Raw genomic sequence first — 14669 nt, forward strand, 5'->3', positions numbered from 1 at the left:
TTAATGAGGAGTTAGCTTTTTTGATATACCTGGTTATGGTAGGCTTTTGCAGTCATGTTTTAACATCATGAGCAACTGCATTAATTTTTGCAAAGTGCCACAACAAACAGCAACAATGTTCTTTGAGGTGTGTATTACACCAGATTCCTAGAAGGATGAGCTTCTTAATAAACCCTGCCTCGCCACATGTATCACTTTTCTCAACTGTCTATAGACCAAACTTACCTGAGCAAATCTCTCTCACACATATTTATGACCTGTCTAAGCTAAGGGACCACACTGACATACATCAAGCAAAGGTGAAAAGCCATTGCACATATAGGTAATTTTAATCCATTCCATTTTTAAATACCACAATAAATTTAATTTTCACAATAAATTAAATAGTCATATTCAGTTTACAAAATAGAATTACTTAGTGTGAAACCAGTATTTACAAACATTGTACACTATGTACACCATGTTTAGCTTTGTCGACACACAAGTATAGAAGAAAAAATTATTTGACCTTTTCTTAACACATGATTGACATGCTACAAGTGACACTATGGTCCATACAATAAAACAATAGTGCAAACTCACCACAGGAACTCTAAAACAATGTAATTTGTATGAGATAAGATAGTAATTTAAAATAATAAGAAAATAGTACTATTCACTCTCATTGTAAAAATTCAGCACTGTGTTTAAAGTGTCAGTATTCCTTTAGCAATACATATACCAAATATAGCCTCAAGATTATGCTTTCTCACAGCTTTACAGACTTTTGACAAGAATTTTTATGGCATAAACTAATGTTCTGCTTAGATCAATAAGTATGTCACATAAACACCACTAAGCGAGAGGAACACTGACCCTTTTAACAGTGTCTGACTTTGTTTCCCTAAATACTTCCTTTCCCTTTATTATTATATCTTAAAAGATGCAACTATATTGACAGTAAATTTATGTTAGTTACTACTCTGTAGAAAAATTCGATCCCACCGTATATTTGGTCACACACTGCATTATGTACACGTATGCATGAAAAAAGTTACTTTGCTAGTCATATCTATGAAAAGTGCATATTTCAGCAGAGACATCCTATTGCATGCCTCAGGTGCAACAGAAAGTGTTGTATGAAGTTTAGTTTAGGGCCAGTTAAATGTCCTCCCCGTGATCTGGTAAAATTTTTGATTAAAAGGATGGAAGAACTTGTGCAATTTGGTAATGACAGAGGTGTCCACTTCTGGATGGATGCGTCCCTTGCTACCCGCCAGGCACTTGTTAAAGACAATGTTAAATCGCAAGCAGTAAAACCCTCTGGTGGCATTGAAGTATAAATTGTACTGACTTATCCTTGGAGGAAGATTTAGGAACTTCTCAACCAGCTGGAGTTCTGGCAGTGGTTCTGTGATGAGCCGGTCTCCGTCCACAATATGGAACTGCTCGATTGGGAAGTATTTTAACCACCTCTCCAGATGTTTTGTGTAGATGCTGGTTCTCACTGCCTTGTACTTAGTGTTCACTTCACAGGTATTAGGATCAATTGCCAGCTTCTCAAATTTATAGTAAGTTTTGTTCTTTCTTTCCTTGCCTTCCAGCACCTGAGTGTAATCAGAAATAGCTCTTGTGGTAGGTTCCCTGACAATGATCAATAATTTGATAGATGAGTTCATTTTGTAAATCCTTTCAGGTACTTCCTCGGTGATAAAATACGCGGGGCTTTTCTCAATTGTTATTTGATGAGGGTAAGAAAAAGGCATTTTTTTCCGGTACCACTCAATTCCCTTGGCATAGTTTTCATCATTGTCAAAGAAATGAATCTCTTGAGAAGCTTTGACCACTGCAGGGTGAAGGTTCAGCATCTCCAGTAGTGCTCGGGTGCCTCCTTTCCGCACCCCAATGATAATGGCCTTGGGAAGCTGCTGAACCAGATTGTGCAGTCGAATTTGTTCCTTGGTGGCATTGCCCTTTCGAAATTCATGGAGCAGACCTCGCTTGAACTGCAGGGCTCGCAACGGGATTTCGTCCTGGCCGCGGGGTCCAAAACGACCATCAATGGGGCAGAGGGGCTGCAGTCTGCAAGTAAAATAAGAGGTACTTGTAAAAAGAGGATATCTCTCAAGACAAGTTTTATGTACAAGGGAATCTTGGGAACATATTCAAATGTAATGTGATGTGCCCATCTTTCAACTCTTATTTTATTATGCCAGTGGGTAAATAATTTGAAATTTTTTTTTAGCTGGGAAATTACTAACTTGTCCAGTCTGCCCTTTGTCAGCATAGGAACTATGAATACTGTTCTTGGGTCTTCTTGAACCTTGCCTAAACTTCCACAATCTTCATTATTTTGTGATGGGTTTGGCAGTCTTTAAGACATTCTAAGATGAATTATATTTGGACATTTTGATCTGAAAATCTAGTTGATTTAAGTAATATCTTTCCCATACTTTTCTCATTCTAGCCTGAAGTCTTTCCATTGTGTTGATCCAGACACGGCTTTTTTAGTGAAGAGGAGGAAAAGGGATGAAAAGCAGATTTCTAAGCATCATCTTTCAATATTCCTCCTCCTCTTTACAATATTTCCAGTCTTTCTCTGTCAGTCAGAACCAGAATGTTCAAGGTTCTGATTCAGATAAGATTAGCAAGGTACAAAAAGACTGGCAAGAAGAGTTTTAAAAAATGAATTTATTGTATTGTTGCATCAATGATTTTCTTATATTCAGTCCTGTATCCTCCCACTGAAGGGACTCCTCCCACTTATTTTTTGTTTTATTCTTTCTTCTTTTGCAACTGCATTTTTGTACTATTCTTTTATATTCAGCTACAATTATTTGCCCTCTTTTCTACTTTCTAATTGTTTGTTCTTGTATCGGATACCACCGGATCCAAGAAGTGGTTCAGTAAGAAAAATGTTAAAACTTTACTTCTACAGAACCTTGAATAAACTCTTGTCTCCACTCTCAGATCAGCACTTTTGACATTATACAAGACAATGTTTCACTAAAGATTAACTTGGTGTGTACAGAGAGCTTCCAAGGTCCTACAAAAAAATATTATTACTAATTTTTTGGAGCCACCCTCTCCAAAATTAAGGATATGTAAGAACAAAGGTTGCCTAGGCAATTTTAGTGTGAGTTTGCTGTGCACATATATTATGATACAGTTCTTAAATTACACAGCTGAATACTATTATTTTTCACAGAACCCCTGCCTTAGCCAGTATACCAGATGGGCAATGCTCATTAATAGCTGTTTAGGTATTCAGAATTTATTTTAGTTTCTCAGCATGTGGTCCCTCACTCATTTACTATATATTATTCAATCCCTGCTTTCAGGACATAATTATTTATTTCTTTGTGGGTTTTCCATCCATCACTGCTTGTTGGGGTCTCTAATTTGACACTGATTCTAGGACAATGGATGGTTGGGACAAAGTAAGTTTTATCCCCCTGGCTGACCTGTTAGCTGCTTCCTTGATTATCCAGATGCTGATGCCTGTCCAGACAGAGCCAAAGAAACAATCCAGATGACATTTCTGGGCTCATATGAGCTCTAGCTAAGTCCTGCAGACTAATTACAAAGTGTGATGAAAAGTGAGTTCCTGTTATTTCTTTTCTCAAGTGTCTAGATTCGCTAGATTTGTCTGCCCCTTTGCTCCATGCCATCTACTGAAAAAGCCTGACTTGGTAGCAAAGACTGAATCATTGAAATGCTGATGTAAATCTGCCCATGCTGGGGGAAAAAAAAAAAAAGAAAAAAAAAGAAAAAAAAAAAAAAGAAAAAGAAGAAATGTCTTAATAATGCTACAATTTGGTCAGACTGTGGTATGGCTGGTGAGAGCTTTAATGCATCAGCAAGGTGACAGTTAAAAACATAAGAAAGAGAAGCTGCAATTGCTTCTCGTCCCTCTCCTTCTGTGCATTTGTTATTTGTTTTCAAGCAAAGAGGATTCCACAACAGCAGTTCCAGACCCATCTCAACTAATTTTATCTTTTGCTCAAAAAGACAGCTAGCACTGCCTTCAGTGTAACACAACAGCTTGTCAAACAGGGTGGTTTCCTTTGAAAATAAATAAATACTCAAGATATCCTCTAGCCTAAGGGAAAAGATTGGATGTTGTTAGAAGTCCTTCCTCAGCCTTTATATTTCAGGTTTTTTTACTCTTTTCCCCTGATTCTATTCCCTCTAAACAATAGAAAATTAACTTTTAAAAGATCTTGGCAGTGGTAAGTAAAGGGCAGCTCCTCATAGTTTAATCCAAGATGTTAACTATTTACTCGTACATTGCAACATGTTAATATTCTTAATTGTCTGAGTAATTTTCCCTTTAAATGACAGTTATTTGCTAAGAAAGAGTATATGGCACATATTGTATCATTGAGTTGCTCTCCCAAAACAGGTAATTTCTCAAGCTGCTGCAGTAAAACTCTACAATTATTCCTGAGATATCCCACCATAAGCCAAGTAATCTCCAGGAGCTGTATTTTTGAAAAGTTTCAAAACAGCTGAAGTAGGTCTGAGCAATCTTAATGAGCTATCTCACCTGATCCAGAGTATTTGCTAATTTTCTTCCAATGGAGGTGTCACAGCAGCAAAAGATTATAAGCCTGGTTCCAGCAGGAGTATTTTGTAGCATGGAAATCAGATGTAGAGGCTCCTGGTACTGCCAGTCAGGGAGTCAAGTGACTCAAAGACTAATCCAGATATGCTCAAAATTGCCACAGAATCTATTTGAGCTTCCACATGTGAAGCAGATCCATGAACTCAGGAGCTGAAGGAAGGTGGCCTCCCCTGGAGGGAAGTGCTCATCTTATCAGATTTTATGACTCAATGAATCACATAAACTAGTGGTAATTTCCCTTTGGGCCAAAGGAAACTCAAGATGCTGCCATTGGAGAGCCTAATCTGAGGCTATTAAACATAAGCCACCCCCAGCTTGCTTGTTCAAATTAGATCAGCATAAATTAAGCATAAATGAATCTGGATTTCTTCCTGAACAGTTAGTTATTCCAAAGTCTGTTGAAGCCACTTAGCATCCTTTTACTGACAGATTCAACAACTATGAGGCAGAAGAATATGTCTAGTTAATTCATCTGTGTCTTGTCCTTTCTAGTATTTCTTTCCCTCTCAGGAAAGAGTCTCACAGGACTGCTTTTTAGCAGTGTGGTATGTTTCACACTGGGTAAAGTAAGAGAACAAAACTGAATTTTACTGCCATTGGCAACGCTTTGTATGAAACCAGCGGAATTCATTGCCGCAGGAGGTCAGCGAGTCAAATACTGTGGCAAGATAATTTTATAGCCATCAGTAAATTCTGTAGATGTGCAAGCATAGATAATAGGAGAAGGTTAATTAGACTTCATGCCTCTGAGCATAAAATATACTTTTGCAGGGACCAGTAAGGATTTCTGCCTCCATTTACTGAATCACATTAGTCTCAGTGAAGTTTCCACTTCTGAAGCATCAGAGATGGTTTGACCATCAGGGGAAAGAAGATATAAGTTCCAGGGCTTAATTTGCAATGCACTTGGTCCTGTCTGAGTACATGGTCTCCTTCTTCTGGAGTGGATTTGAGGAGTGGAAGAAGGCACCCAGTGACCGCCAATGGAGCCCACTGTTACCTAGCAATGGACAGTAGGTAGCTGTTTTCACTTTCCAAGCACTGCATATTCACACAGCATTCTGTGACAATTTTGAAACGAACTAATACTTTGCATCATTTAAAAGAAGGATAAGAATATAGCATTAACACTTGCAAACTGTCTACCTGCTTCTGGAAATCTTGTAGGCTTTTTTTCATTAATGCTTTCTAAACAGCTTTCTTTTTTTCCTTTTCTTTGTTGTTTTTGTTTGTTTGTTTCTTTGTTTGTGTTTGATTTTGTTGTGACTTTGTGTAGCACTTACCACAGCAATCCCAGGCCATTTCAAAGCTGACAGGAACAGCAGTGTCAGTGCAGGTAGCACTACTGTTGCACTGTCAAAAACCAGTCAAAACTCACCCTGGACAGAAGTGCCAAACACTCTTTGATTTTCTCTACTGTGATTTCTACTACTCTCCAGGAAATCATTTGCAGAGAAAACCCACTTATTTAGCACATTCAGCTACAGAAAATGCCAACTAATTAACATAGTTAAAATTCTCAAACCCTGAAGCAATCTTTCAAATGAAATAGTATTCAAAATTTGACGAGCTGCTCTGCAGGCTCATACTTAATTTTAACTACCACTGTAGCACATTAATTGCTTGCTCACAAATTTAGAAAAGGGAATGTATAAATACATCATAACTGTTTTGCTCAAACTAGAGGTCAACACACAGATGTACACAGGCAAAATGAGCTACTGTAATGACATTTTTACTGGATGCTAGTTTATTTCTTCTCTGAAAACAAGTGTCAGTGTGTTCAGAATAAAAATGGACAAACAGAAAAACTTTGACAGGGATGACTGTGACTATGTTCTTACTCTCTTTTCCAAAGTGTAGGAATAAATAATGAATACCACATTAAAATAGCTAGTCTTTCTGTCCTCCTGTACAAGTAGAGTCTAAGAAAAACAAAAAAAAAAAAAAAAAAAAAAAAAAAAAAAAAAAAAAAAAAAAAAAAAAAAAGAAAAAAAAGAAGCAAACCAAAAAACAGAGCATGAAAGCAATCAGACCCTTGAAGCAGAAACTCAGACAATCTTAGCCTATTCTACATAAGAGAGCAGTTACTTAATGACTTACCTATCCAAACTCCCAACTCTGGCAACTAGATATAGGAGACTTCCAATAGCAAGGCTGCCTAGCACAAAGAGCTTCTGTCTCAGCAACGCCTGCTGTTTGAATAGCATGGCCCTCCATCAATCTTCAGGACTTCTTCAGTCTGCAGAGACAAGAACACATAAAACACTCATCAGAAAACATAGTATGTGCAGGGCAGTGTTTAATCAGGTGTTGCAGCTGATTAAGCCACACTTGCAAAATCTTTGCAAAACTGCAAAATAGGTAGTTAAATTTTTTTTTTTTTTGCTACTATTTTTTCAGACACATGGCAATGTATCTGGGGTAGGATGATAATTCTGGAAGTGATAGTTCATCTGCACCCACCATTACTAGGGCTGTTGGATAGACACAATGTAGGTCTTTACTGTAGAAGCTCGTGTTGTGATAGGATATCTTGTTAGGTAAATATGCTTCAATTTTAAGCCTTTTGGAATCAGACAGAGTTAGATTTGAAAAGAGATTTAAATTCTCTGATGTTAAGTGAAGCTGCAGTAATGAGGAGTTAGGCTTGCAGGTCCTCTGTACAGTTTATGGAGACATGTTTACTCTGTCTCTATGATTATTAAAGTATATGCTGGAGAGAAATCCAAAAAAGATGTCCTGATTCATGCCAGCAAGTCAACTATGGCAGAACTGAGAAGCAGGTAGCTGGAGTGGGCACAATAATGTTTTTTTGGCATCAGTGTATTCTATCAGCTGTGTTGGTGCTGGACATCAGTCTGGTCTGTTCTGTGGAGAGCCATTTGAGTTCCTCACCTGTATGACACAGCCTTGACTGTCACCTCAAGACCTGCTGGGACACAAACCATCACCTTTGAAACAAATATGTCTATATCTCTAGTTTTTAGCAATACCAAAGCATATATTTTAATTTCTTATGTGCTTCAGAGACCATCTAAATCCCATAAATGAGCATTGCTTCAAATACTATAGTTATAGAGGCAGTCAGGAGTAAAAAGATGTGACCTTGTGCCAAGAGGATTTAACCAGGAGGTTCCCAGATGAGGCAGAAAGAAGTGCTGAGTAAAACTGTCTTTAGTTTGACTCTTCCTCAAACATTACAATTATGTTCTGGACTGGATTACATGTGTGATCTGTGCAGATGTCTTTAGGAGACTCAGACCTGGATTACTAAAATGTTCTTACATGAACTGAGAGGAAAGATCAGCTCCTCCTTTCAGAGCACAGTCAAAGATTACATGTTTTTTTTATTCTGTACCAGTTCTGAGCTTTCTTGTAGATAAGCAGGAGAATTGAGCTTCAATCATTTCACTGATTCAGGAGGGGTAAAGCCACACCATCTACCTACTTACCTAAAAGAATGCTTTCACCACCAAATGGTACAAAAATCATAAATATAAATTGTAATCACCAGAAATATGTATTCAAAGCCTCATTCTCTTTATCAGGGAATATTTACTGTATCATGAAGTAGTTTGAACAAATACTTTTTTTTTCCAAATTTTGGCTGGACTTATTAGGAGCAATTTTTTATGTCAAGTTTCTTAAGTTTTGCTACAGCAAAGCTTCTTCTGCAGTGCATTTCCTTATTTTCCAGCCTTAGGATTTACATAAAGCAAGACTGGGATATATTATTATAAGCCTGAAACTACATACAGAGGCAGAATTTTTGGTGAGAGTGCAAGGTTTGACTGGCCACTGCTAAACACAGCCTGAAAACATTTCTTTCCTTTTCTGGAAACATCTTTTTCCATTTCTGCTCATGTATTAAATTTTTGGCCCAGAAAGCTCTCTTAAAAATCCAGGATACATTCAGGGAGATCATACAAGCTGGAAACCCTTCCCAGTAGGCAGCACTCACGTAGCCTGCCTGCCCCAGTGCTGGCTGGATTTAAAGGTGCAGATGCAGGTCATTCCAAACTGGTTTTCTTCAAGAGTGGTTGAAGAGCTTTTCTGAAACACATTTATTTTACTGCTATAGAGAAAGCTTTCTAATTTTAACCACCATCTCTTGATAAAAGAGCCACACAATGCTGAAGTTCTGGGTCTGACTTGGTCTCTAAAACAATTCCAGTGCAATAATAATAACTCCTTTTGCAGCCAGGTCACAGCTCAGGATAACCTATCATGTAGGATAACTAATCATACAGAATATATTGCTTTTTATGTAGATAAAAGCAACTCTATAATAAGAATTCCTAGATAAGATCTTTATTGCAAAAAGAATAATATGAAACACGGACTAAAAGGAGTTTGCAATGTAAATAGAGAGACAGAAGAAATGTTACCATCCTTTAAGAAACAAGTGAGGAGCAGACGTACAGAGAGATTAAGTGATTTACTCTCTCTTTACAGAGAAAACCTGTAGCACCAGTAAGATTCAATCTGAAATAATTCCTTTCTAGTGCTTTAACTACATGGTAAACTTTTGCTTTTTTGTTATATTCTTTTTTTCCATAAAAAAACATGCATAAATGAGAAATCCTATACATTGAGCAAGGAAAAAAATATGTAGTCAAAGTTGAACTATTAAGAAAAATATCTGTGTCAATATGTTACTGTATCTGTGTCAATATGTTATCTGTGTCAATATGTTACTGCAAGGCTTAGTAAGGTTGTGGAGGTCATCAGGCCACAACAAAATCAAATTAATGATGAGCTGTTTCCTGAAATATATTCCACAGGACCTCATGACCTCAATATGAATGTTTGAAATTAGAGTAAATACAAATAAACAACCCACCAACCAAACCACAAAACAAACACAAACAAAGCAAATCAAGCAAATCAACCAGCCAAAAAAGCCCAAACCAGTTCCAGTTTCATATTTGCATGTATCTAAGTACAGAAAACTTTTCCACAGAATGACAAGTATTAAGCACACTCTAGAAATATAAAGATGATATTATTTATTTGTTTGTTTCATTTTTGTTTTCATTTTTAGCATATAATTTAAAGGCCATGGAAGGAGTTTCATTCCAGACAGATGGTCTCAATAAAACTTTCCCTAGATGTTAATTTTTTGTTGAAAAAACATAGAAAAATAATATTTTGACTCTAGAAAAGGCTACACCTTGCAATGGATGTACTGAGACAGCTCTGTGTGCCAGAGGTGAAGACTGAAAAAACATTTCTATTTAAGACACAGAGTTAATACAACCAGAATGTGATTAAGGTGAAGCTCCCTAAGGTGAAAATGTTGCTGGAGACTAACACAGCAACAATTAAATGAAATGGAAAGAAGAAATGAAAAGGAAGAAATTAAAATTCTGGAAACTATTATCAGGTGAACAAAGTTTCCTGTAAGGAATACACACTTTTAAACTTTACAAGAAGCTGGAAGGCAAGATAAAATGTAATCCAAAGTGACAAGATTTTTAGCAGTTATTTCAGGAAAATAAGGGTGTTTTAAAAAAATTTTGCTCTCTTTTAGGGACAAAAGCTGAACTGTCACAAAAGCTGACCAGTGGGAAGAGGGTTGGGAGAAAGCTGCAGGCAGAACTTTCCCAGTAGCTAAATGCTGAACATAGAACCTCCCACCCAGAGATGACAGCACACTGTTGCACAGTTCTACTGGGCTTACCTTAGAAATATCTGTCTTGGACAATTTAGTTAAATATGCATACAAGAGAGTTTGTTCCTGGCTTTCTGAGAGTCATAATGCACAAAGAGCAACACAAATAACTGAATGCATGATTTCTAGAAATGTGTGCAACACCACGTATATTTAAAAATGTGGTTTGTAAAGTCTGTGTAAATTGAAAGTAAAATGTGGTTTTGTGATTTCAGATGTACATCTGATCTGAATTTTTAGACTGACATGGTACAGTTCAATAAAGAAACATGAAAAAAGTAGCCTTACCAGGGTATTGATGTGAATGCCTCATTTAACCCCTTTCCCTACATTCCCATTTTGCTGGTGAGAGGACCAGGATTATTGAGTGAATTGCCAAGAGAAGACACTACAGCTGTTTAGAGCTCTGATGATAATACCAGCTGAAAAGTAGATGGACTGTTCCTGACAAGATAAAGGGATCGTGTATAAAGGTAGATAGTGGGTATGCAGGAAAAATAACATAAATTTTTTGTGAGCTGTTGTAAAAGTTAGTTTTTGGTTCAAGTTAAGGGAAAGTCAAACGAGTAGGAGAAAACAGGAGAAGAAGCATACTAGCAATGATGGCATTACTGATAAAAATCTGAATTGTGCAGAAGCACAGACAAGAGAATCTGCTGCTATAATCACTTATTCTAAGTAAACAGACAATGAAACAAAAAATCTCCAGGAACTAGTTTGCAAATGATCAAAGGGAAATTTTTGGACACAAGGAACAGACTTGAGAAGATGTTATAGATAAATGAATAGAATGTGGTTGATTATGGATGGAAGTATAAGAAACAACAAAAACAACATCCTTTTTTTTTGCAAACAAGCTGGAGAGATGCAGTCCTGATAGAGTTATGTGATTAATCAAAATGAAGTACAAACCAAAGGCAAATATGCACAAAGGAGGCTGGAAAAATAATAAATAGGAAGTGGTTTTTTATTAGTATTTATTGTTTGGTATGTTTCTTTTTTTTTTTTTTTTTTTTTCACACCAGCAGGGGTCAGCTGTTGACCAACAAATATTTGTTGTCATACACTGCAGAAAGATCTTTGAGTTTATAGGAGATTTAAATAGGAAACAAGTCAGGGAACTTATCATTGGGAATGTTTGCATTATGCCTCTTGAATGTTAACTACATTTTCTTTAATTTCTCACTGTCACTAAAATTCATACAAATCAAGCACCTAGAGTTTTTCTGGGGCATGAAATCATATGGTGATTGGGAAAGGAATTTATGCTTCAAACTGTGTGTATCCTCACCAGCTCATGGTCTTAGTCATGGTCTGCCTGGAAGAGCCAGTCATGTTACTGCTCCTGCTTCTCCTCCAGGTCCTCCACGCTCCCTTTTTTCTGTCTCACTGCTTAGGAAGTTCTGGGCTAGCAGCAAGGAAAAGATACAGTGCTGCTGTACTTTTTCCCCAGGAGCCTGTGCTGCAGTGACTTCCTTAATTGCAACAGAACTATTGCACCACTTGAACAGTATTAAAGAACTAGAATGATCATGATAAAACAGAACATGATTTTTCATTAGAGAGAGGATTTTTCATTCCTAATAGCATTGAATGGTCTAACAAGACACAAAATATTTCCCATTTTTGACACAGTAAAATGAAATGGCTAATGGGAACTGAAAGAATTGAAAATATAATATATTTTAGGGAATGATAAAGTGCTGACCCTGCAGAAAAGGAACTTGGATTTTTTTTTTAAAATTCCTTAATGGTTCATATTTTAATATAAAAATGAAATTTAATTCTCATGAGTAATTACAGGTTTCAATTTTTTTCTCTATAACATAAGACTGAGATGGGATGAAACAAGATTAATGCACACTTGCTTGACTTGGGTTTCAAATGAAGAAAAGAAGGAAATATAACATGGAAGAAGTTCACAGATTCATATGTGTCCCTGTGTACTAGACCTGTCCTTTTCTCCTCGTGACTCATATTGACTGAAAGAGTGGAGAAGAAAATGTCAGCAAATCTGATGGAAAACAATAAATAATGCAGATAAACCCCAACATAAAGATTTCCTATACTGTTATGTCACAGCTGTGACAAAAACCTAAAAATACCTTTTTTTTTTTTTTTTTTGTCAGCTATTGTAGATTTTGAGATTTAGGACTGTCTTTATGCTACCCTTGAAGCCAGTTCTTTGTGTAAAGAAGTGGTGAAAGCCTTTCTCCAGAAAAGCTGCTAGACTCTGAGACCACCCACAAAATCAGCATCTGTATGTGGATATTAGATAAGAAAACATATGTTCATTTCTCAGAAGCTAGCACATTATCAGTGCTGAAAGAGTATTGTGACTCATAATCCCCCATCGGGGCTGGCTTGGGTAGCCAGATATCTGTGCTCTCTTGAGTCTATAGAGTGGTAATGACTATTTGTTTAGTCCACTTCCCACAGGACATTTCACTCCAGAGACACTGAAGACTCACCTACCCGTAACTGTGCTATCTCTAGGAAGCTGCTGTGTCAAGTGACAACAGTACAGAAGGCCATAACCGGCTCTTTATCACATTCCTTTCTCAGCCTGACCCTTCCCTTTCTCTTTTTTTCTCTTTTGCACCTCACTGAAAGACATTGAGCAATATGGTGTTGGGAAGAGAGAAACAACTCAAAAGCTTGCTATTGACTTTGTGGTGCCCTGTGCCAAACAGATCTGCTGCCAGATTGTCAGAGCAGTTAGGAATCTCAGGCGCTTTGATGCCCTTGAGGTCTCAGGCACATCTGCTTAGGAAAACTGCCTTATTGCATCTGAGCCGGCGAGGCGGGCGGTCGCCTTCTGCTGAGTGATGGCTGGGTTGCCATGATCCATGCTTAGCTACAATGCTCCAGGAATATTTCCAAGCACATAGATCTTAATAGGACTTATTAGTCCAAAATACAGATGCCTGCCACCTTGCCAGCATCCTGAGTATATTGCTTAATACTGCTCTTCATAGAGCATGAGATTAATCTGATAGGGTTGGCCCTTTTCTGCGGATTAATGGTACTCCCCCAGCTATTTCCCTCCTTTTCCTCTGAAATTATCACCTTCCTGAAATGATCATCTTCCTTGTCTGTTCCATTTCTCAGGAATGGTGGATCTGATGACACTGAGATAGAAAAACCTGTGGAAATGCAGTTGTAGTTATAGAGAGGTTATAATAGATACTAATTTCACAATCTTTAAAAGACAATACCAGCCTTGTTTTTTTCAAGAAAGCACTAAAACAACAGTAACCAAAAATAACAATAATACAGGAAAAAAGGAAGTTGAAGAAAAAATTCAGTGACATGGAAGAGGGAAGCAATGACTGCAAAAGTCATAAGAGAAATCATAAAAGAAGGCCAATAGTAGTGTCATGCTAGGAGTAAGCAGTTTGCTTTTCAGCTCTGGGAAAGACTTAGAGAAGAAGATATGAGTCTTCTGAGAAAAAGGTAAGCAGGTAGGTATCCAGAGCATTCTTATTTTGTCCTTCATTTAGGGTCCAGTCCTCATCGTGAACAGTTTCACTGTGTTGTGCAGGATAAGAAGGCAGAGAAGTATTGCTTAATATGATTTAGTGTGAAATAAAATTACTTTTTGTCATACTAGTAATTTTGAAATGTTCTTTTCCACTACTTTGATTCATGTCCATAGACAATGGCTCCTTTTTTTTTTATTGGAAAAAATTACCCTTTCCCAAATAATATCACATCTGAAATAAGACATATGAAAGGCTGTTTGAACATTCCCTAATTAACTGAAACTGGCAGATAATTTAAATTAAATTTCTCTTAGATATAAGGCAAAATCCATGTGGCCTTCTGCAGCTTCTTGCAGCTCTGTTTTCTGATGACTTCCTTTCAGAAAAGCAACAAAACTGAACTAAATTCAGAACATTACTAGGAGTCAAAAGCATTGATGGGAAAACTAGCAGCAAAAACTTAACTGAACTGCAAATATATTTTGATGGTACGCTGCATTTACAGTAAATCTGCCTCAGTAGATTTTTGCTCCTGGCTTTTAGCCCCAAATGAGAAAAAATACCATTGCATGAGAGTACTCCCCATGCCTCTGTGCAGCTCATATCTTACTTACTAAGTGCACTTACTCATCTCATTTCTCCTATTCCAACTCATATTCTGAACTATTCCATTGCTGATGAATAGACATCACACTGTCTAATATGGAGCACCTACATTTGTTCTGATCAGTAGCAGCTCTGTCTTTTACCGAGACCCTTAATCTGAAACATGATCAGCTCAGACTGCTCTCTGTATGCAGTCTAAATTTCAAAACTTTGTCATAATTGTCCCAAAGATTCAGTCCATTACCCACCTATATAAGTCTAAGCTTCTCCTGTGTGGTCCCTTCACCATTTCATC

The 14669-nt window shown here is 37.2% G+C and overlaps 1 protein-coding gene across 1 annotated transcript in view; it reads right to left on the reverse strand.

Moving 5' to 3' along the window:
- Window positions 1-310: 310 nt before the first annotated feature.
- Window positions 311-14669, reverse strand: part of HS3ST5 (heparan sulfate-glucosamine 3-sulfotransferase 5) — a 32530-nt gene continuing 18171 nt past the window's right edge. Inside the window, exons 2-3 of the mRNA XM_041423751.1 lie at window positions 6710-6848; window positions 311-2061 (exon numbers count right to left, since the gene is read on the reverse strand). Coding sequence (XP_041279685.1) covers window positions 1131-2061; window positions 6710-6816 — 1038 coding nt within the window. The 5' untranslated portion in view covers window positions 6817-6848 and the 3' untranslated portion in view covers window positions 311-1130. The remainder of the gene's footprint in view (window positions 2062-6709; window positions 6849-14669) is intronic.

This window comes from Onychostruthus taczanowskii, unplaced genomic scaffold, assembly GCF_017590055.1.
Source record: "Onychostruthus taczanowskii isolate IOZ18803 unplaced genomic scaffold, ASM1759005v1 scaffold8, whole genome shotgun sequence".
NCBI lineage: Eukaryota > Metazoa > Chordata > Aves > Passeriformes > Passeridae > Onychostruthus > Onychostruthus taczanowskii.